General features: G+C 41.1%; 1 protein-coding gene across 1 annotated transcript in view; it reads right to left on the minus strand.

Annotated features, from left to right (window-relative positions):
* Positions 1–710: 710 nt before the first annotated feature.
* Positions 711–22,887, minus strand: part of GMDS (GDP-mannose 4,6-dehydratase) — a 407,910-nt gene continuing 385,733 nt past the window's right edge. The window contains exons 10-11 of the mRNA XM_058807075.1: positions 2,200–2,268; positions 711–1,687 (exon numbers count right to left, since the gene is read on the minus strand). Coding sequence (XP_058663058.1) covers positions 1,625–1,687; positions 2,200–2,268 — 132 coding nt within the window. The 3' untranslated portion in view covers positions 711–1,624. The remainder of the gene's footprint in view (positions 1,688–2,199; positions 2,269–22,887) is intronic.

Consider the following 22,887-nt stretch of genomic DNA (forward strand, 5'->3'; position numbering starts at 1 on the left):
AGTGTCCGTGACCTGCTCGGCGTTGGTCTGTGCTGGAAGGTTCCCGAGGGTGCCGCGGAAACTGCGTGCGGCTGGAGAGCCTCACACGCGCGGGGAAATGTAAGAGGGACATCCTTCTGCCTCCGCAGCCCCTTCTCCTCTCCGCCTTCGGGCTCCTACTCTGTGCACCTGTAGGCAGGGTCTCAAGCAGCGGCCGGGCTCCCACGTTTCCCTTTCCCCACTGGCGGTTTGGAAGGAACAGCCCCAAAGGAAGCGGCGGCTCCGGTTGCCCGGGCGCGCTCCGCTCCGCGCCGCGCATTTCCCGCGGCACCTCCGGCAAATGCCGCCCTTGGAGAGCGGAGCACGGAGCATCTTCCCGGCTCCCCCGGGGCTGCTCTCCAGCTCCCTCCTGTCACCTGCATCACTTCCATCATGGAACCGCTCCTGGGCACAGCTACCCCCCCCATCCCGCGATTGGCCTCCTTTTAACAGGGGTCCCCCCCTAGATGAAGTTAAAAAGCAGGAGATGCACTTGAAGCAAGTGTATCTCCTGTGTGCCTCCCTCCTGTGAATCTTGCTCTTTGCTCACTTTCAGGCATAAAGTTAAAATGATGGGAGTAATTGGTGGGTGGAAGATCCTAAACCAACGGGAAATGTATGGGCTTGACGACCTCTGGATAACCCAGGTACCTTGGCACAAAAAGCAAAAAAATATTTACTCACCTTGAAGTTTCTATTTTTTTAAAGCTTTTTTTATTTATTTTGTTTTTATTTCTTAAGTCATCTTTTGAAATGCTTCAGGCTCCTGTCTGAGGTTTAATTATAGTAAGCAGGAAGAGGGTGGAAGGGGAATGGTTTGATTCTTGGGGGAGGGGGTCAAAAATCAAAACACCCTAATCTCCCCGGATTGAGAAGGTGCTGTACAAAAAGGCTTTCTGTGACTCATGCACACTCTGAAATGAAGATCTGAAAAACATATACAAGCCCCAGCTTGACTGGTTTGAAAGCGATTCCAGCAATTAGGAATTAATTCAGCATGGTCAAAAGGCGATTTCACTGCAAGTTATATCAAGTTATCCAAACTTTTACAGAGTTCAGGTGCTGGGAATGGGCTGCTGGGGTGGAGGTAAGGCTGCAGGAAAGAAAAACAAGGAGTGTTCAGGAAAGGCAGAAAGGGCAAGCTGTGGAACAAGGTCTGGAGGCATGGTGAGCCCATGTTTGCACCAAAGGTCTGCTGATGTGGAGAAGGGAGGAGTGGGGGGCAGGGAATGTTTTTTTTTTTTCTCAAATGGGATTAAGTACTAAAAATGTGCTGGAGGTCCTACAGAACAGAAAGACAAGTCTCAACTAAAAATGAAATCAATGGGTTTGGCTGATCAATTTTTCAGGTACAGTATGATCCTTCCCCAGTTAGTGGCAGAAGACAAATTTAGCCCAGGCAGAGCTGGCCCTGGGATGATGTATGGGGCAAGAGGCACTGGGAGGATGTAGAGGGTGGAGGCAGGAATAAAAGTGGTCTTTTAGACACAGGCAGGCCAACAATAAAACCATCACAGGGAGGACCAGCTGCCCACCCTGGTGGCTTATGGCAGTGCTGGCCATCTGTGGCATGGCTCCTGTGATGCCTGCTGGGCCCAGCCAGGGCTCAGGCGTTGGGGTTGTTCCTCATGAGCTCCACGTCAGCGTCCACCATCTCCCTCACCAGCTCCTGCAGGAAGGAGAGAGACAGATGAGGCCCCAGTGCAGGGACAAATGGCAGCATGTCAGGAATGCCCCAGAGCATGACAAGTCCCCCCCTGGCCCCCACAGCAGAACCAGGAAAGGATGGAGTGGTTTTGGGCCCTCCCACAGCAGAACCAGGAGAGGACTTTGGGGCTTTGTTGGGCGCTTCCCACAGCAGAACCAGGAGATGATTTTGGGGCCTTGTTAGGCCCTTCCCATAGCAGAACCAGGAGATGATTTTGGGGCCTTGTTGGGCCATCACAGAGCAGCCCTGGCCCAGGCCCTCGTGTGTCAGTGCGCTGCTGTGCCCTGGGATGCCCACAGCTGCCACCGTGTCTGCTTTCTGCAAAGCAAGGATCCATGCAGAGACACCGAAAATGGGGTTTCTCAGGGTGCCCAGGTCACCCCACACAGAGGTGTCCCCCTTCCTTTCCCCTCCCTGGGAATTGTTTTTAGAGGACGTGAACACCCAGCAGGTACAACAGAAGGACCTCTCACATCAAACGTGACTCTGGGCTTCCAGTTCAGCTTTTGCCTGGCTTTGGTGCAGTCTCCTTGCAGAAAATCCTGTGGAAAAGAAGAGAGAGGCACTGCAAGGACCACTACCTTCCCCACCCCGATGGCCTCCCCATTGCTCCTGCTTCCCTGTGGGCTGAGTGTGGACTCTCACTATTGGACTCTCCCAAGGACAAATTATTTCTCTTGAAGATGCAATTTTAGTGGAAGCTTGTATGCCTATTAAATCAGCATCCTTTTGCCAGGCTATTTCAGATGGAAAGAGTTATTTTTTTTGTGTACACAGAGGGCTTGAACTCCAGCCTTACAGCCATACAACAGTGAACATTTTATAAGACGTTATTGTACATCTTAGTCATGCTAGAGAATGAGCTGAATCAAATTCTTTCCCCCTGTTTGTTTAAATAATATAAATCACACAGCAAAAAAGGCACCTAGTCTCTTTCAAATAAAAACATGATCACCGACAAACGATGCTGAAAGATTGTTATGGGTGTGGGTAACCACATGCAACACCAGTAAACACCCAGCTTTTGAATGTGCGCATATTTTTTTCCTAGAGTATTTTGAGTGCAAATAAAAGTCTAAATATCTCATAAATGAAAAGAAATTGCCTTGAAATCATTACAGAAACCAAGACTTTGGTCATGTTCACCTTACTGTTCAAGTATCCTTAAAAGAGCTACCACACCAAAACAATCCCACAACCAGTCATCAAACATAATGTAATAAAATTAAACAAAGACAAAATCTCCTTTAACTGCATTTCTAATTGAATACAAAAACTGGCTGTATCTTTCTTTAAAATTGGAAGACAGTGTTTAAACAGTTAGTTTTTTCCAAATGTATGTGTTGATTGAATAAAATATATCATCTCTTCTCACAAGCTATGTATCTTTGTAGCAATAAATAATAAAATTATATCTGTCTAGGTTTAAAGAAACCCAAACAAACCCAGCTTGGTTACAGAACAACAAAGCTAAGGATGAATTCTTCTCTTTTATTTGACTTTATGGTGGTAACACAGCAGGCTCTCCAGAAAAATGCAAGAACTGCTTTTTCTCTCCCTCTTCCACCCTCTGACCAGCGGTGGAGCTAAGGAGCATTTTGTGAATGTAGATTTTTTTTTTTTAACTTGTAATACTGCATGCTACATTTTTCAGATGCTCTCTGTTATCTTATGTGGTTCAGGTCATGTTAACTTCCAAAATCACCTCATCCTGTGCAGTAAAATGTAGGAAATTCTTCTTCATAATTGTGCACAAGAAAGCTAGACAGCGTGCTTCCAGGAGTAGAGGAAATCCACCAGAGGAAATATGGCACTGAAGCAGGGGATGTGGAACAAACACGTCTGCTGAGACTTATTCCAGGCAGCAGTTTTACTAGTTCAGTCTTTAGGCTAAAAAGCATTTCATCCTGCCTTCAGAAGAGAGTAAACAGATGGATCAGAACAAAACGATATGAAAATTTAAAAAGTGCCATGATTTCCTTAAATTAGACTAAATGATTTCCTACTGCAGCCCTATAATGGGCTTTTTGAAACTGCAGCAGACATTTGAGGCCAAGTCATGCAAAACTGCATCAACTTGAGGGATCCCCTGGAGGGTCGTGTGAATATGGATTGCAGAATCTGGTTTGAAATGGGAAAGTCGCCCATTAACTCTGATAAAATTTGGATCAGACTCTAATGTGCTCATGGAGGTATGTCTTTTATCTGGAGTTCAGTTAATTTACACACACGTGTATATATATGTGTCTGGAAACAAGGAAATCCTTCATAAAACAATAATTTCAGTATAAAAACAATTGCCTTTTATTCAGCCCTAATTCAAGCCATTAGCTAGAAGTGAAGTGTTTTAATATCACCTATTTTTCTGTCATAAAAGCTATATCATCAAACTTAGATTTTCATTTTTATAAATGCTGTGTAAGTAAAACTTTTACATCCACAATCTTTGTATCAAAAGCATACTTTGAAACTAATCCTTATCTAAGATACTGGCTTCCCATTTTAAAGCAAAAATTACTAGGAAGCACAGAATGAATTGCCATGGCTTGCTGTATATAGCTGCATTCTGCTTTTGAACAGCTTGGGAGCAGTCTTTTAACTGTCTTGGACAAATGCTTTTTCTTAAAACAGATCATCTACAAAAATACTTTACCTAATTCCAGCCCTTTATTCAAAAACATAAACACTCATCTGCTGAGTAGGCCAAAATATAACTGGGGGTAGGCTGCAAATCAGTAAAAGGGAAGTATTTGCAGTGCTGGATTATACACAGAGGTCACACAAACAATTAGTATGTTGAAGCCATCTAGGTATAAAATCCCTCATGTTTTTCCTTTAAAAAAAATCACAAGCTTTAACAATAATGTAGTAAAGGTATTAAGGCATAATCTGTGAGAAAAAAAGAAAAAGGGGGAAATAATGGAATATTTAATATATATGATAATACAAATTCTCCAGCTGACTTGGGCTAAAAGATTTTAAGTGGCTCTCCTGAAGAAGTTTGTGTCCTTTAAAGGAACACAATTTTGTTAATTTATTTGAAAACAGCATTACAGAGAAAATATTTCCTAGGCACTTTTGAAAAGGTTCACTGAGAGAAGTTACTAGGTACAGAGGCCAAATGAAACTATAATATTAACACCATATTACACCTAAACTCAAGGTTTGATTGTATTCTTATTAGCCAAAGCTTCAACACTGAATGGAAATGATGACTGGAACAAAGCTATTCCTGATTAAAGGATTGTATTGCAGTCATGTTTCCTGTATTTTTCTACAAGTAGCTCATAATATGAAAACAATAAGGTAATTACAATAAAATAAGAATATTAAAAAAAAAAAAAAAAAAGCTTCTCTTGGAACAAAATGACTGCTTCTTTATATTGTTTAAGACTTTCACTGAAACCAGAGATGCATCTGTCAGGCTTCCAAAAGGAAAAAAAATTCCACAAACAACCCCACCATCCAAAAAACCCCCTCTGGTATATTAATCATTAAAATGTATTAAGTTTTCAATAGCAAGGCATCACTTTCTGGAACTGCAACCAGATCAGAAAGCGAAGAAAGAAGAGATCAGATTCCATTGGAGAAAACCTGAATTTTTATTTTTTGGGCAGTGGGGAGGTGGTTTGGGGAAATGGGGGGTTGTTCTTGAAAAACATCTGCTGCTGAGTATAAACTGCGCCACATCCCTACTCCTGATGGAAAAGCACCTGATGAAATGACACCACTTGAACACAACTTCATGTTTTGTATTCCTGCAGGATTACTTTTTCTGTGCCATTGTGCTTTACATACTGATAGGAAAACAAAGCCCTTTGACTCCCTGAAAACTCTGAGGGTTTAGATACTGAGCTTAGAGTCTATAACCCTGAAAACACTGACTAAGGCTTTCTGTTGTTTTTACAGCACTCAGATCATGAACATAAAATCAAGCCTTTGCTTTTACTTATCCATTTTGTAAGGAACAAGTCCTTATTTTCCACACAAGCAGTTAACATAAGTGCCTAGTAATGACAAGTTTTAATGGCACGCTAAGACTCAGAAACAATGTCTAGGTAAATATTTAAAGGGAAGGAAGATGGAAAGACAGCAGTCAAATTCCCTGTTGCCACTTAATAAGAGCAAGTAAATTCTCCTGTGGCTTTATATGCAGCTCACTGTCATATGACTGCCTCTCAGAGAACAGAATGAATTCATATGATGTGAGTTTTTCTGTTTTACATTTTCTGCAATTGAGGCTGTGTAACTGTGTAGAAAATACCCCATTATTACTAAATTTGCTTTTGTGATTATTCAATTTTGTTGTACAAATGCACACACACAAATGCATACAGATAAGCAGCAAGAAATTTGTTATGCAATGCGGTAAGGCATTTTTAAATTTGGCTTTTAAGCCATGAGACAAAAATGTAAAATATTTTAATGTAAATATCACATTTCCCAAGCTCTTGTTCTGACTGTCATTGCGACTCCTATTTTGTCTTGAGCAGTGATTGATCTGGTTTCACTGTGCATTGTATCACTGTCTCATTCAATTAACTTTAACTGAAAATTTAAAGCCTCAAGACAACGTAAGAAAAAAGAGATAGTGTGGCCTGAAAAAGGCCAAGGCTTCCTTTATTACTACAGCTCAGTTGATTCCCTTTCAAATGTGCTTTCACTGAAGCCAGTGCCCAGTGCCAGCTTTTGCTTTCTCTTACACTAGAATAAAACTGAGATCAAGTCCTCAGTAAAACACCTGTGATGGAATTGTGCCCAGCTCTGCTTGCTAAAGCACAGACAAGGCTTTACCTCTAAAAATAAACAAACTTGATCTAAGCACACAACAGTATAACTGCATCTGAAAAGCAGCCAGGGTTACGTTCACAATCAGCACCACTGCTTGGGAGGTGATTTGTTACATCAGGGCTCCCATAAGCAAAGAGCACTGACCCAGCATGGTGGAGGCTCTGGCTTGAGTGTTTAGCCTTGCACTTTTTTGCTCAAGATGTTTTTTTCAAAAAGGATTTCAAGTACAGAGGGGCCAAAGTTTCCTGCAAACTCCACCAGTGTTTTATTTTCCTTATTTTCTTCTTAAAACCATTACCTTTTAGCTTTAACTTATTCCATTAAAAAAACAAATAAACAACAAAAAAACAACAAAACACGTAGACACTTGATTAGACTGCAGTTTTGTGTTTTCATCATTATCATAGAATCCTAGAATGGTTTGGGGTGGAAGGTACCTTTAAGTTCATCTGGTTTAACCTTGCTGCACTGAACAGGGACATCTTAGCTAGGTCAGTTACTCAGAGCCCCATTCAACCTGACCTCAAAGGTTTCCAGGGATGGGGCATCTTCTACCTCTTTGGGCAATCTGCTTCAGATGCTTCAGTGTTTCACCACTCTCATCATAAAACTTTCCGCCTTATATGTTGTCTAAATTTACCCTCTTTAAAACTATTACCCTATTACCCTTTGTCCTATCACAACAGGCCCCATTAAAAATTTATATCACATGTATATATATACTAAGGTTTATCTTATGAAATAATCTCCCCTTCGTGTACTTCCCGAAACATTTCACATTTACAGATGCTAAACATTTAGCATTTTTTAAAGAGGGTTTAAGTAGCAAATCTCAGTAGTAACACCAGCCCCACAGTACATATGGTACTGTGCATGCACAGTGCATCTGCTGCAGCTTATTGCTTGGAGAACAGCCTTGCTGAAGTGTTGCAAACACGCCAGGAGACTGTATGCATTGCTCACTAGGCAGTTCTTTCACCATCAACCTTATCCCCCATTCCCTAGTGTTCTGCCACACGTGCCACCAGGCCCAGGGACATCGTGCTTTAGCCCAGATGCAACACTGGAAAACAGTTACTGTGACTTCTTTTGAGCACTCTGTTAAGAAAAGTAGAAATGTCTGACTAAACCAGAGCTGTAGAGCCTGTAAACTTGTGCCTTACTGGTGCAAAATTCAGTGCACCACTCAGCCAAGCTTGGACCAAACCGCAGAAGGAGTCACAGTAATGAGCACTGTGTCTCCTGTGCGCTGCTCTGCCTGTTCTTCTGGAGATCCACGGGACAGAGAACACTGCCTTGGCTTCTCTGCAAAGGGTAGTATTTGTTATAATATCTATAGTAAAAGGGATGAAAACTCTGTATAATCATAAAGCAAGAGACTCCTATCTCCATAGTAAATGTGAGGAGACTGAAGATAAAACAAAGTGAAGAGCGAAGCTCAAGCCTAACAAGGAACACAATAAACATCTCCAGGAATTTAAGATGAGCCAAAATGTGTTGTCGCTCAGTTTTCTTTTTTTCTTTCCACTGTTCTTAGAAAAGCAAAGTTGTGGAGCAGTTAGGGTACCAAGGGAATAGAAGAATGCCAGTGAATTTGGTTCCTGATCTAAATTTGTTTTAATGCAGCATGAACAGACTGCTTTCCACTCTTGGGTCAGCAGTCTTTTGCAGAAAGACAGTATTGTTCGCAAAGAACCACAGGAAAAGGCAAAAGGCAAAAGCAACCAATATGCTGAAACTCACATATAACTAAATGCCATTGAAAATAAGAGGCACAATGTTTTTTTTCCCCTAGCATGTTTTCCTATGCAAATCCCCTCCCTATTCAGAAAGTTTAATCTTTACTAAAACCGTGTTGAGGAGGAAGGGAAGGGGAAAGAATGACTTGAGGAAAGGGCTGATTCTGCACGGCGCTGAGTCCCTGTACATCCGAGGGACCTTGGCTGCGAGTGCTGGGCATCTTTAGGGTAAGGTCTTATCTCGGGACCCCCCTGTACTGCAGCAATAAGGCATCAACACAAACCACACAGTCAAGAAAACCTGAGCACAACCTTGGCTTTTCCGCCAGGAACCAGGGGCGTTAGAACAGCGGCTTTATCTTATCAGTTTGATAATCTTTAATTTGACCAGCTTCCAAAGGGTTAAGGCAAATGAACTCGGAACAGCAATAAACATTAGGGCGATAATAACAGTAATGGAGCTCCTCTCCCTCCTCCTCCCCTTCCCCTCCCTCCCCTGCGCCTTTTCCACTTCGCTGCTGCCTATCAGCCCCAAGCGAAGCCGAAGCCAGAGCTCTCCCTCAATGACAGGGGGTGATAAGAGACTCGAAGAAAACAGCAAGCTGTCTGGTCTGCTCAGGAAGTCGGGGACGGCTGGTATTGTCCATCAGAGGGGCCACGCGGCGGCCGGAGGCCGGGAACAATGCTCCGCTCTGGGGAAATGGGCTCACTCAGCGCCGGTCCTGGCAGCCCCACGGCCAGCGCAGATAAAGCGCCGAGGCAGGAGGGGCTGGCCCCAGGTGCCGCCGGCGGGCCCCGATCGCTGGGCCGGAGGCGCTGCCGCCGCTCTCGGCCGCGGGGAGGGAAGGCCGCGGCCCCGGGGCCAGCGCCGGCGGAGCTGCCGGCACAAGAGCCCCTCACAGGGCTGAGCGCTACTCAGATCTGTCTATGTGCCAAGCGAAGCCTGAGAAACATCTTGGCCAGAGCCGTCCCTCGAGCCAGATAAAATTCCTCCCGAATTACAGCCCGATATCCCCGAAGGCAGTGCTGAATTTCACTCGCTCTGGATCCGGAGCTGAGCTCGCTCGTCAGGAGCCGTCCCGCACAGCTCTGTGCCAGGGCACCCCGCTGCAAGCAGCACCGTGGCTGCTTTTCGGGCTGCCGTGCCTGAGGCAGTCCGGAGAGTGTTCCCCCTGCAGCAGGGAAAGCCCTGCTGCCAAAACAGCGAAATTCCTGCAGCTGGCTGCAGTGAGGCCGGCGCTTCCCTCCCTCTCAGTTTGCCCTGAGGCCCAATTCTGCATGCCTGGGAAGACTTGGAAATTGTTCCCCAGCCTGGATGTAAGTGCAATTGTAATCTCAGCTCATGGTCCTGCAAAGTGCCAAAGAGGCTTCCGAATAGCAAGATCATTTCTAGTTCACAGGAATCCTTCTCCTAAAAATGCAGAGAACTTCTGGAGGAGAGGAAGAAAATCAAACCCACTCCATTTGCCATATACAGACCATAATTATGACAGCACAGGCATGAGGGCTTGACACAATCCCAGAATCAGAGAAAGGTTTGGGTTGGAAGGGACAGTAAAGATCATCTAGTTCCAACTCCCCTGCCACGGGCAGGGACACCTTCCACTACACCTTCCACTTCCCCATCCAGCCTGGCCTTGAACACTTCCAGAGATTGGGCATCCACAGCTTCTCTGGGCAACCTGTTCCAGTGCCTCATCTCCCACACAGTAAGGAATTTCTTCCTAATACCTAACCTGAACCCTCTTACAGTTTAGTTTAAAGCAATTCCCCCTTGTCCTCTCACTACATGCTTCTGTATAAAGTCCCTCTCCAGCTCTCTAGTAGGTACTGGAAGGCTACTCTATTTTTATCTTCTTTTCTTTAGGCTGAACAACCTCAAGTATTTCAGCCTGTCTTCACAAGAGGTGTGCTCCAGCCCTCTGACCACCTTTGCACTCCTCCTCTGGTCTTGCTCCAGCAGAAGCGCTTCCTTTCTGATATGTTGTACTGGGTCATCCAAACACACACATCACAGCTAAAATCTTAAGCATGTTTGCTAAAATGCAAAAGAATAATTATCAAAGTAAGATTTTCCTACTCTTATAACAAAATAGAAATTCCCTTTGCAAATGTTGGTACCACTCTCACTGACTTCTGCTGCTCTGTAGCCTGGCTGCTGATGTGGGAGCTAACAATTCCAAGTTTCAAACTAACCTGGGCATTAAGAGGTGTCTGAATAATGTGGGTTTTGCATGGCATGGATTAGAAGCATTTGTGAATTTTCCTTATATAGAAGAGGTTTGGAGGAGGTTGTATAAGAGTATGCTTCTTTAGGCTCCCTAGAGAAATGTGTCACATGCACATCTCTAAAAACCAAGACCCTGAGAGAAATGAACCTCCTCATATAGATGGAGATCAACTGTAGTATAGAAAAAGAACAGGTTTCTTATCTTTTCATTGGTACCTTCAAGTCCTGCTTTTGCTCATGATTCAATGTGTTTTCCTCTTGGTTTACCTGTTCTCTACTCTGACAACTGTTTTGGGGATAGAGAGTAAGATATAATATAAAGTCCTCATCGTATGTGGTTTTATTGTTGCATTATGTATATTTAGGTGACAGCATGAAACCTTTAAATTTTTTATGTGTAATTCTCACTTTTTTTTTAATCTGCTCTGATTAGTTTTCTCATCACTCCCTACTCTTCACATTTTCTGCAGAGATCAGGAAATCACTTTGTGAAGTTGTTTGACTTCAGCTGGCTTTTTTTTTTTTTTGTGCAGGAATGAATGTCTTTTTCAGCTGTCTTTGCTGACTGACATGTCAAGGTGAATATGAAAACTGATAACCCCAGAAATCCATGCTGCAATCCTAGTTAATTTCTTCTCTTCTTCCACTAAAAGATACTTCATTTATAGCAACTTATATTGGAAATGTAAACAAATTCAGTTATGATCTCTGGTCAATAACAAATAATAAGTAACAAAACAGTAAACATTGGGACAGCTATCTTGTATTCTACTTACAGATATTTATCCATCTACTTTTAGAGCACTAAGCAGCAATTTAATAAATGCAGATCTATGAACTCAGGATATTACTTCTTCATAGAGTTATAATTTTTCTTTTACAGGATGCATTGTTTGTGATGATTTTGCTACCCCATGGACATTCACATCTGAAAAAAAAATCATGACATTTGCTATGTTAGCATCAAAATGATACTAAAATATTTTTTGAATGGCATGCTGTTATGTTTGCCCTAATAAAAAATAATTTATTCAAAATAGAATTTTTCATCTAACAAACTTGTAATTCAAACATTCTAATTAAATCACCTGTAACAGCAGTTGCTGTCTTTGCCCTTTTTTCCCCTCACCAACGGAAGTTGGGTGGGAGAGATGTCACCCCCTTCCTTAACTCTTACAGTGTTACATGAACCTCTGTCCTGCTGAAGCTTGTGGTAAGACCTGGGGGAAGAAGACAGAGAGGAGGTGGATATTTCTCTCTTCCTGTCTTCCTCCCTGCCGTGGATCAATTAGTACACAAGAGTTAGCATGGAGGATGTTCAGTCATTTCTCATTGTTTGAAAGGAACTTGTAAAATACTCCCTCCCTACAGTATGGGGAATGAAGAAGGGAGCTGCCATTTCTCTGAACAAAGTCACAATCTGCCTTTTACTGCTGGCTGTTTTTTTTAGAAGCCGCCTCCCTCTACACAGCCATAAACCCCATCTAATTTATGGGATGCATCACCTTATCCCCCACCCCTCACTGCATTCCAATTTCTCAATAAAATCCCCATTTGATTGGAAAACCCTTTTCATGACAAAATATCTGGAGAGAGTTTAAGCTTTGAAAAGCTTAAAGGGAGCTCAAGAACTGAGATCTTTTTACCCAAGGGGGAAAAAAAAATCAAGTCCCCATATGGAAGGGACTCAGAACATGATACTGTGGGGCTCCTGTCTGCAAAAATGAAGATATCCTTGCCTGAGCACAGTTACAAGACAAGCAAGAGTCCACAAAAGGGTTAAAATAAAACAAGGTAGGATAATTTCTGATGCTGAGTATGTCCCAAATGTATTCTCCTGTGCACTACATAGAGAAGGAAGTCCAAGCAGTGGCCTTTCACATGACATCATATACGCCTAATTTATCACCAGCCACCAAACATCTAGAAAATCATAACATCCTTTCAGGAAAACCATGTGCAAGATAATCAGACTTGCTTTGATGAAAGATTTAGTGCTTGAGTCCAAGTAGGACACTACAAAGAAGAACCCTTTGCAGGTAGTAGCACACAACAATGCACGTCACATTTAATGCTTCAAACTCACACTTTATTCATTAAAAAGCTTATGCATTTCCTGTCCTAAACAAACATCTTTTTACTCTGCATGTGTGTTCAACCAAACCTGCTAAGATAAAACACTGGTCACTGGTTAAGTCCAGACAAGGTGAATATCTCTTTTACAGGTGAAACACATGCTAATGCTGCAAATAAAGGCACTGTGCTCCCCATTCCCTCATCTCACAAGTGTGTTATGGATGTGGGTGAGTATTGCCACAGCTTGTCATAGCTTTGGAAAGGATAAAGTCCTTCCAGCACACTCAGCATCACAGCTACACTGAACAGAGGGGTGCACTCCCCCTAACAAATTCCAAAACATTCTGCCAAAGACCTTGTCTCTGTGTCCAAGGCTCTCACTGTTCTGCCTCATCAGTTTATGGTGACTGGTGTAACCTGACTGTCTTGATGGAAAAGTACTGCTCAGCAAGCAGCATATTGCCGTAAAATCAATTGGTTTCACCTTTGCAAATGAAATAGAACAAGTCTGCTGTTTGTGTTGATTAGGCAGACAAAACAGCACAAAGCAATTAATGAACGGCTACAAATACCAGCTGCATGATGTTCAAGACTTCTTTTTGACTGTAATGGAAGTTTGTTGGTGGGTATTTAAAGATGCACAGATTCCAATTGTCGTGCAGTTCACTGATTCTGCTGCTTAATGATCTGACCCTTAGGCTCTTGCTGGTCAATGGACACAGGTTCTTCTGGTCTGACTGGAAAAATAACCGGATTTTCCACACCATTCTTGGTAGTTTGTTGTTGCATATTCTCTGATCTTCATTAATAAAAATAACTTCCTATTACATTTCCTGCACAGGAAAGCCTGGGAAAAAAAATAATAGTTTTTCCTATGACATCTTTCACTTTCAGAGCAGACATTGAACTCTGCCATACAATCTTCCAATAAATCAATAAAATGAATACAAATCTCTTATTTTCTTTTTAAAGATCAGTATTTTGTTTTCTTCCATCCTTCCCTTACCTTGGTATTTAATTTCTCTCACTTTTTTTTTTTGTTTAAATCTTTCCCATGTTTTGGTGAAGTTATTTTCCTGTAAAGTCCATTTATCTCTTTTTATTGTAAGACATATTTCTTTCCTGATTTGATGTGTCTCCCAGTCTTTCTCTTTCATTCAAGCTTGTCCCATTTCTCTTTTGAGCATCAATCTCCTGCTCACAAACATCATCTTAAACCTGGTCTTACTTTCCTATCTCTCCTTCATTGTCAGAACAAGTTCCCTCACACTGAGATTTATTTCTCTTCTCATTTCTACTATAGTGTTCTTTTCACTTGAACATTTTTCAATTTATTTTGTCTCTGTATCATTACAGATTTGTTCCTTTTTCTTTTCCAGTGGTACTCCATCACACACCTGCTTTCTCTTCCCTCACGATTTTGTGTGGAACATTGGTGCCTGGAGACAATTCATATTACTAGTAACACAGCAGAGATTCGCTGACAGGGCTGAAACTATGTTGAAATAAGTTTTAAAGAAGCAATAAGATATCCTAAAGCTCACAATGCCAGTGTAAGTAGGGGTAAAAAGCAGATTCATTGACTGCTATTAGTATTCACAGTAGCTGCCTATAAAATTCCACAGTTTTGGCAATGCATTAGCCATATGCACTTTAAAAGCATGACTAAAATGCTCTGCTTCTTTCCAAAGCATCACCAAGTGTGTATACCACTTCTTGAAATCTGTCCTCTCAATGACCTTCTTCTTTTAAATACTTTCAATTAAAGAAGAAAGGAATTTTGGATCTGTTACCAAAAACTTCTTCATTACTTCACCCTGCAGCGGTCAAACATGAAAAACTTAATTACAGAAGGAAAACAGTTAGCATTTTCTACTGGTCCTGCCCTACTTACTAAACCTCCTCTAGTCCTACAATTAAAAAGCAAGCAAACTGTTCAGGCATACACAGCAGCAGGCATGGGCTCAGAATACTCCAATGTTTTCACCTGTATAATGTTTAAAATGTGAGATGCCTCATCAATCACTTAACTCCTCTACAAGGAAAGTGTCTCTTGAGACACTCACACAGGAATCATTTATTGCCAAGTTTCAATGTGAAAGACAGAGCTGTTCCTCAGACAAGCAATCCTATTTTTCATTCATGTTTTGGCAGGGCAGAGATGCCAGGTAAGGGTCCCATTATGCATTGCACAAACACAGAAATGGCAGCCCTTTCTCCGAATATTTATCAAAGTAAAATATCACCTCCTGGAATATTCTGTTAGAATTCATCTACAGCTCCTTTTCAGTGCAAGTCACCAATGAAACCTTCTGGCTTGATTTACTTTCTTTGACATATTCCAGTGTAATGGCAATACATATGAACACACAAAGCCACGAATTTCAGAACTTACATGTATCTACCAGGAATCTCAATAGCAGATGAAGAAAGCTAGATAAACATCTTGGCAGCTTCATTCCACTTGTAACCTGAGCAAGACTTCAACAAGATGTATTATCACTTAGACAATGCAGAACTGCTTCACAGCAGCACAGCAGTGACAATGAAGGACCACCAGAGAAGATACAGATTTTATGTAATTAAGCAACAGTAATGACATTAGAGTGGGAAGAAAGCACTGTCACCTCCAGTTTATGAAGCTAGGAGGCAGGATGATTTAGGGACTTGACCAACACCTTGGAATGAGAGGGAGGAATAAGTAGAGAACTCAGATTGTATCCAACCATTTCCCTCTGATGTATAGCTTACTACAGGTGAAGAAGCCAAGCATTCACATCACACTGCATCTGGCACAATTTGCCCTGGATAATTCCTTGCCATTGATTTGTAGTGAGCAACCCCTCAGAAGCAAACTGCTCCAAGGATGAGTGATCATACAGCACCTTGATGCAACAGGTGGCTTATTTAACCACATGTTTCTCATTTGTCTACAATTTCACTTTATTTCTGCCCCTGGATTTTCCTTTATAGTGTCTTTCACTTAAAAATCAAATATTCATCCTAGCAATACTAAAATATTACCATTGCTTCCTCAACTTTTCCACCCCAGGCTGCTATGATTGACTTGAGAGTAACAGAATGTATGAATTTATTGGGTTGTCTTTTCTTCTCTAGAGACTTAACTTTCAGATAGAAAGCACACAATTAGACCAACTGTATCTTTTCAAGTAAAACAGTACACATTTTAACTGCATATACTGCAGTAAAGGCCCACAAACTTACTATTCCATACCTGAGAGCATCTTTTGGCATCATTTATATTTAAATAATAACAGTCAGGATCATTTTCATCAACATGAGAAAAAAAGAAGTTCAGATCTAATCAAGAGACAGTTGTCTCCTGACACTGCCTGCTCTATGCTTGCTTGAGCACGTAGGCAGCAGCTGGCACTTCCACAGCTTGATCATTACTACAGCTCTTCAAATTATGCCTGTCACATAGGTTAGGAAAACATGAGTAATTAAACATAAACAGAGTCATAAAATAATAGTAAGAAAAAATTAATAATCATCCAAAAGAGTGTTTGGGGCAACTCCCTACAGCACCTTGGATTTCTGCCCCTTCTGCTCAGACAGTTTTCCTCTGTGTACTTTTTAATTATTTCCTTCGTGAGTCTTTTAAGGCAAAGAGGTTTGTATGGGCGGGGAAAAAACACACGTACTAGAACTGATGAGAGCAGTGATATGCCAAAAAGAGAAATGCCAATTAAGTATTCCTCAACTACTGCAGGCTCACTCTGAATATCTTATGGCAAGGACTTATGCCTCACTCTGAAACTGTTTGAGGTGCATGAATTTTAAAGGATTTTAAATGCAAAATTTCAGGAGCTGCTTGTTCCTTATTTGATCCATGCACTACAGCTGGTCACCTGGTGCAGCATCTATGTTCTGGCTCATCAGCTCCTTATACCACGTTCAGCATTTAAACCATGTGGAGGTCAGTGCAGGAATTCTGCAGTCCTCGGCAGTACATGTAGATGTGTGCTGCCTTTTGCTCAAATGGTCAACAACCAACCTAATTCCTAGCTCAGTTCTGTTACAAAACCAGCATAAAACAACAAAACAATAAAGATTGAGACTTGGGACCATGTTATTAACAACCCTAAGCAGGCTGTTGTAGCCTATTTTTGTGCACATGGTTACTGGAACTGAGCATGCAATTCTGGTAATTGCATACAAAAATGACCAGCTACATGAGTAACGGGACATTTGTCATCTGCAATTCTTTCTGTGTAGGAACTCTGTGAAACGTGTGATCCTTCATGATAGCAGACATGCAAATACTATGTAAGAGAACTACTGTTTTCAGCTGCTTTACATCCAGAATAGTTATTCACATATTTAACTAGAAGGTGCAACCAGCTCGATTTACTCCCACTGGGTCTGTGTTTTGCATGGGTATGAATTAGACAAAGTACAACGTAGGGAAGACTTGTGCCTGTCTACATAAGAGGAAAAATAAGTGTAGCAACATACATAATGTTGAACACATTCAAATCCACATATTAAAAGAACATTTAGAGATGGTTGTTGTTCTCATTAGGTAATTTTTGCTCATCTGTGTGCCTCATTATGTATTTTCATACAAATTTCAGCATCTCTCTGAAATAAAGCTCTTCTTCCTATAAACCCTAACTGCTTCAACTTCTATATTCAAGGCTGAAATTGTTTAACTGACCTCATCAGAGGTGCTAACTAGCTTACTAAAATACACCTGCTCAATACACCTGCTCATGCTCTCTAACAGAATTTTTGAGAGAATGGCTATTTCTGGGGAGGAGGGACTTGCACATTCTCATGCAATCTCCCACTAGAATCATCAGGAGCCTGGCCAAGAAGTGACTGAGTGGGCTAAATACAGGCCAGGTTTGTAATGTTCATCATCACTGCTGGTAGCATCCCACCAGGCTAAACTCATAAATCTGACAGTAGGAAGAAATGAACTGTCCCCATGTGCCATTACTCTTGCTCTTTATATGTCTGCTTGATTTAGTCCTTTTTCCACTAATGTGACGTAAAGACCACTAAACTCAACAACAGATTCTCTCCTTGGCTTCAAGGCTTGCTTTAAGCTCTTTCTTTCTCAGTATCAACAGATAGCATAGGAGGCACATCCAACTTCCTTCCTCCTTGGATCAAGTATTGTTGGGTATTCCCAGTATCTCCAATTGTGGCTATTTTAATCTTTCATTTTATGTTTTTCTACCTTTCTTCCATTTCACCATTCCCTTTCTCCCCATCTCCTTAAAGGCTCCACTTGCTGTTTTCCTATGTCTCAGCTCAGTGCAATTCCCATCTTATGCTTTCCTAAGGCTTTTCTACCTTTGACACATATGAATATACTTCAATCTTTTGTCACATCTCTGAAGAGGGTGTTCAGTTAAGTTGGCTCCCTTCACTAACCAGCTTTTTAGCAGAGTTTTCTTGCCAGGACTGGGGAAAATTACACTCAGATTCATTAATTAAGATATAATAAACTTCATGTGCTATTTAGCAATGTGCCATACATGGCAATTAAAAAAAAAAAAAAAGGAAACCAGAGGAGACCCTCTGGCTCATTTATGGACTCAAAGTATTTCTGGGAAGGTCACAAATCTTCAAGATATATCCACAAATTAGATTTTGCACTTGGATTTCTAATTTAGCTGAAAGATGTGTAAAAACACATGCAGCCAGACAGCTCCTTGGCTATACATCTAAGGAAGCTCAAAGCATAGGTTATTACTTCCAAAGTCAATTGTAACTTATGCTCACTAAATTGGCTCCAGATCCACCCTTTTCAGACAGTAGTATAAGAATAATTTATTCTTCTGGTGAAAAGCACCCATTTTAGCTAAACCACACCCCCATCTGGGAGCCTCACCAGCAGAAGTGCCAAAGGCAGAGGGATTCAGAGGTGCAAAGGGCTATTGGGGGCTGGCGGAACAGGGGTGAGTAAAGCCCAGTATGTAATAGTGTCTGTCAGCACGCTGGAACATATAACCTCTCCCTAACACAGGGGGTCCACAGCACAAATCTGAGAGGCAAATTGTTCCTGTGGTTCAATCATCACATTTAGATGAAGAGGTTTCCTTGCTTTTAACATCTGTTTGATTTATACCAGAAGTCCTATGGATAGTGGTGAAATCATTGCATCTTTCTGCATGTTTTGATCTACATCCTCAATGTGTATCTTGTTTTCTCCCATTGAGCATGTGCTGTACATAAATATGGGACAAGAGGTTTGAGAGCTCTGGTTTTAGACATCTGCCCCAAATGCCAAGTTAATTGCCTTACCAGTGCAGAGATAAAGCCCCTACGTAAACCAGGAGCTTTTCTCTCACCTATTACACTGAGTTGAATGAGGTATGTGAGCTCAGCCCCTTGCAGTGGCAGCAGTGACTTGAAGCTATCTGTGCCACAAGAGAGTTAACATTCCCAGGAGAAATTGCTTCACTAGCTATCCACAGAAACACTGACCTACATACAAGGCTTTTCTTTCCCCAGGTGAACTGCTGCATCAGCAGCTACCTGACAGGAACCTCCTCATGGGAGATTTTTAATAGCAGTAGCTGCTGAACGAGAGGGAACTGCAGAAACACACTTGTTGCCAAACTGTGTGTTTAGTTGGAAGGAGGAGAAACAGATGGGGAAATCACTCTTCAGACAGTGTTTACTAGCACAATCAGCACCTGAGGCAGCACTTATTCAGGTGCTGAAATTACAGAGGTAAGTTTTACGATGAGAAATCTATTCCTCACATGACAGCTATATTTCTCGTGATGGATCATAAAAAGTAGATGATCCATCAGATAACCACTTGATTGCAATGTGCATCACAGTAAAACCATCAACCTTCTGTTTTGTTTTACGACCCTGGTTACATCTGGAATGCTTTCAAGAAAGATGTTGATGTTTGCTTTGGGTACAAACTGACTCAGAAAACTTAGTGGTTTGCTACTTACATAGTAGTAGATAGTAATAATAAGGAGGAATGATAGCAGGAATACCTCCAATTTTTCTACCAGGAAGATAACTTTATTACTACCAATATAATTTTATTGAATATTCTTTTTGGACTGGACCATAAAGAGGATTCTTAATTGTCTAACACTTTTCCTTTTCAGTATAATAAACTATTACTTTCAGTTGTCTATTTCTTCTTACATTATAGATATTTCTCATAACTACTAATTTCCATACTACTAATAGTAATGATAGTAATAAAGTCACTATTTGTAGAACTCACCTAGTTCCATATTTCTATAGTAACAGTAACAGCAATTTCTTATCTTTACACATTATTTTTTGTCAGAAAATTTTTAATTCTTGTCCTCTTAGAGGTGGAAAATTACTATTCCAAGTTGGCAGAGTAAGCCACAAATAAAATTTCTGATTCATCTAAGAGTATGTAGTAGAAATGTGAGCAAATTGTAAGCAAACACCCCAAAGAGACAAGTTACCAAGACCAATTTTTGCAAAAACATAAAGATTTGCTCTTGGAGATTGTTGTGATCTCAGCAGAGCGTAAAAATTGGACAAAAAGTTGTCCTTACTGTCTCTCTGCTTGGCAATGTTACAGCTCCATTAAACAAAACAAAACAAACTAACCCTCTGTTCTTGCACAACTCTGCCAGGAGGGCTTGCAAGTTCTCTGGAAAATTGAGGTTGCTCTGAAACTGTGGGGTTGATCCATCACATGTTGAAATCAACAACATTTAACCATAGCTCAATATTCAAATCAGTTCTCCATGCAGGAATAGCATGTCTGTAACAAGCCAGGACATTGAGTCACTTCATTCTTGACCTTAACTAAATGGGTTAAATCAATATATATTTCATACTGCCCTGCAAAAGCTCATCTGTGCTTGGTATTAGCAAATAATTTCATTCATTCCAAGTACCAGACTTCAGTCATTTTTTTTCTGACTTCATGATAAAATTCAGATGTTTTAAAAATATCTTTCTTCCCTACATGTGCCCACCCAAGCAGCAGCAGCAGGCCTTCTGCTACAAACTTGACAATGAAATCTGCTCTTGGAGAAAGACCAAACGTGGAAAACTGCAGCATAAACAAGAATTGTTTTGGAAAATTGTGACTGTACCAGCCTGGGGTAGGGATGTTGAAAAGGAACATATTTTTGCCAGCTCAACAGACCTTATCAAGCTCCTACTTTCTTGACAGACCATGAGTCCCTTAAACCTCTTATTGTACAGTCCAGACCTCCTCCACCGCAATTATATTGGTCTGAGCACCCTTTCACCTGAAATCTCAGCCTACCTTCAAGTGAGTGCAGACATCTCCTTATCCTACATCTGTAGCCTGAGCTAGGCACCAAAACCTCCCACTGTGTTTTGCCCAGTCACACAAATGCATTTTCCTTCTGCAATAGTTCCTGTAGAAATCCAGCTGGATCCTAAGGGGTCTCTGAGTGGCAGATATCTGTCAGCCAAGCTAGCTGTGCCTCTGTGTCTGCCAAATCACTGAGCTACATGTGCTGGGTAGCAAGGAACAGAGATGAAGGGACTGACCTTATCTTTTTACTTTGCTATTTTACACTACAGGTATTGGGGAACAGGATGGATGAAGAGAAACAAAGATTGAATGATGGAGGAAAGTGCTCTGGTCTATATCCATAAGGACAAAATGGGCAAGAATAGGGAGTACATTTAGAAAATCGATGAGCTGCCTCTCTGTTGAGAAGTTGATGTCCTCATTGAAGTCCCTAGAGATCCTTAGGTGACATTAAGATGATGAAAGGAGCTTTAACACCTACTTGTCTGTGTGCAAACAATGCCTCTTCAAGACCTAGATCATGCTGCATGTAATAAAGTACTAATGGGGTGGAAACAAATGTACTGGTGGGGACAAAGTGAGGTCTGAACTACAGAATGGAAAGGAGACAGCAAGCAATATATCTTCTTCCACTCTTTTGTTTTTTTATCATAATTACCAAATTTAAGCTAAGAAGTGTAATTAGAAACTGGGAGTTTAAAATAAGCAATCAGTGTCTTGCCTGTACCCACAGAAAGTAACGCAGATACATGCAAGTGTTGCCATTGTTTCTACAATATTCAAATTATCCAAGAGGACTGTTATTTCATTCTTCAGAGGAGACACCGCTATTTCATGTTAATAATTATTTCTATTTAAAAACTCATATTTCATTGTAAAATTATAAGACCTCTGAAAAACAGGCCTATATCTACAAAATCAAGAAATACATTAGAACAAACGCATTGGTTTTAGATGTTTCTGTTACAGCAAGCACCAGCTATCAGAAAAATAAAAAAAAGAAAATAATTAGCCACCTTTCTTTTTCTCCCATATGGTTATTAATTTCTTTTATTCCAGTTGTTCTCTACAATATGTAAGCAGTGTCCTCACATGTGGGAAAACAGAAGCTTCTATTTTGTAAGGAGAAATTTCTTTTGCAAGATAATCAAAGTGGAATTTGATGTTTTTTCTACAATGCTTTTAAGGAGCTAGCCTCCATTTATCTGCTTATGTTTTCAATTGTTGATACAATAAAAGTTTAGATACACTCTGATGAAGCCCAAGAAAAGGGAAAGAAATTTGCATATTTTATGGAGTTTTATCCGATACTGCTAGCAGATGGGAAGGGTCCATCCTGCACCTTTAAGTATAACATTTAAAATATCTCCTTCATTATAATTAATTTCAGTAAAAAGACACCCATTTCAGCTTTGAAAGATTCGGCACTAGAGCTTCCTAGTACACTTGAAGGCTCTGTCTCCACCCCTTCCACAATATCTCTCTGCCAAAGCAGCCCAATGTTCTCATATTTTAATTGAGCCTAACTGGATCCATCTGCCTCGTGACTCGGGAGTTACTCTGAACCTTGAATTCCATTCTTATGTCAGATCACTGGGATTTGAGTCCTTTTTAAGCAGAATGCTGTTTTCTCTTTAAATTCTACATGAGTGAAATTTAAATTTTAGCACAGACGTTTTCACAGCAGTGAAGAGCTAAATGAGACACTTGACACATCACTGCCAAACTTTCTAAAGTCAATGGCAATGAACATATGGCTGCTGCTACTCTGCCTTGTAGCCCGCTTGCTCTTGTTCATGATGCTCAAAGGTCACATTTTTACAACTTGCTACATTCTTCTTGAGGTCTGGACCTGAAAGTGTGCTTTGGCTGTCACAGAGACCATTTCTGTCCTTGAGCATCATGACGGGCAATGCTTACAAACACCTGCAAATGGAGATGAGAAATACTTCTGCCAAGTAGGAGTCCAAAATGGACACTAATGTAAGGAGGCAATTCTACTTTCATTGCTGGCAGCCAAAGAGAAGGCAGCATTTCATAAGTAGGA

This window comes from Ammospiza caudacuta, chromosome 1 (assembly GCF_027887145.1).
Source record: "Ammospiza caudacuta isolate bAmmCau1 chromosome 1, bAmmCau1.pri, whole genome shotgun sequence".
Taxonomy (NCBI): Eukaryota; Metazoa; Chordata; class Aves; order Passeriformes; family Passerellidae; genus Ammospiza; species Ammospiza caudacuta.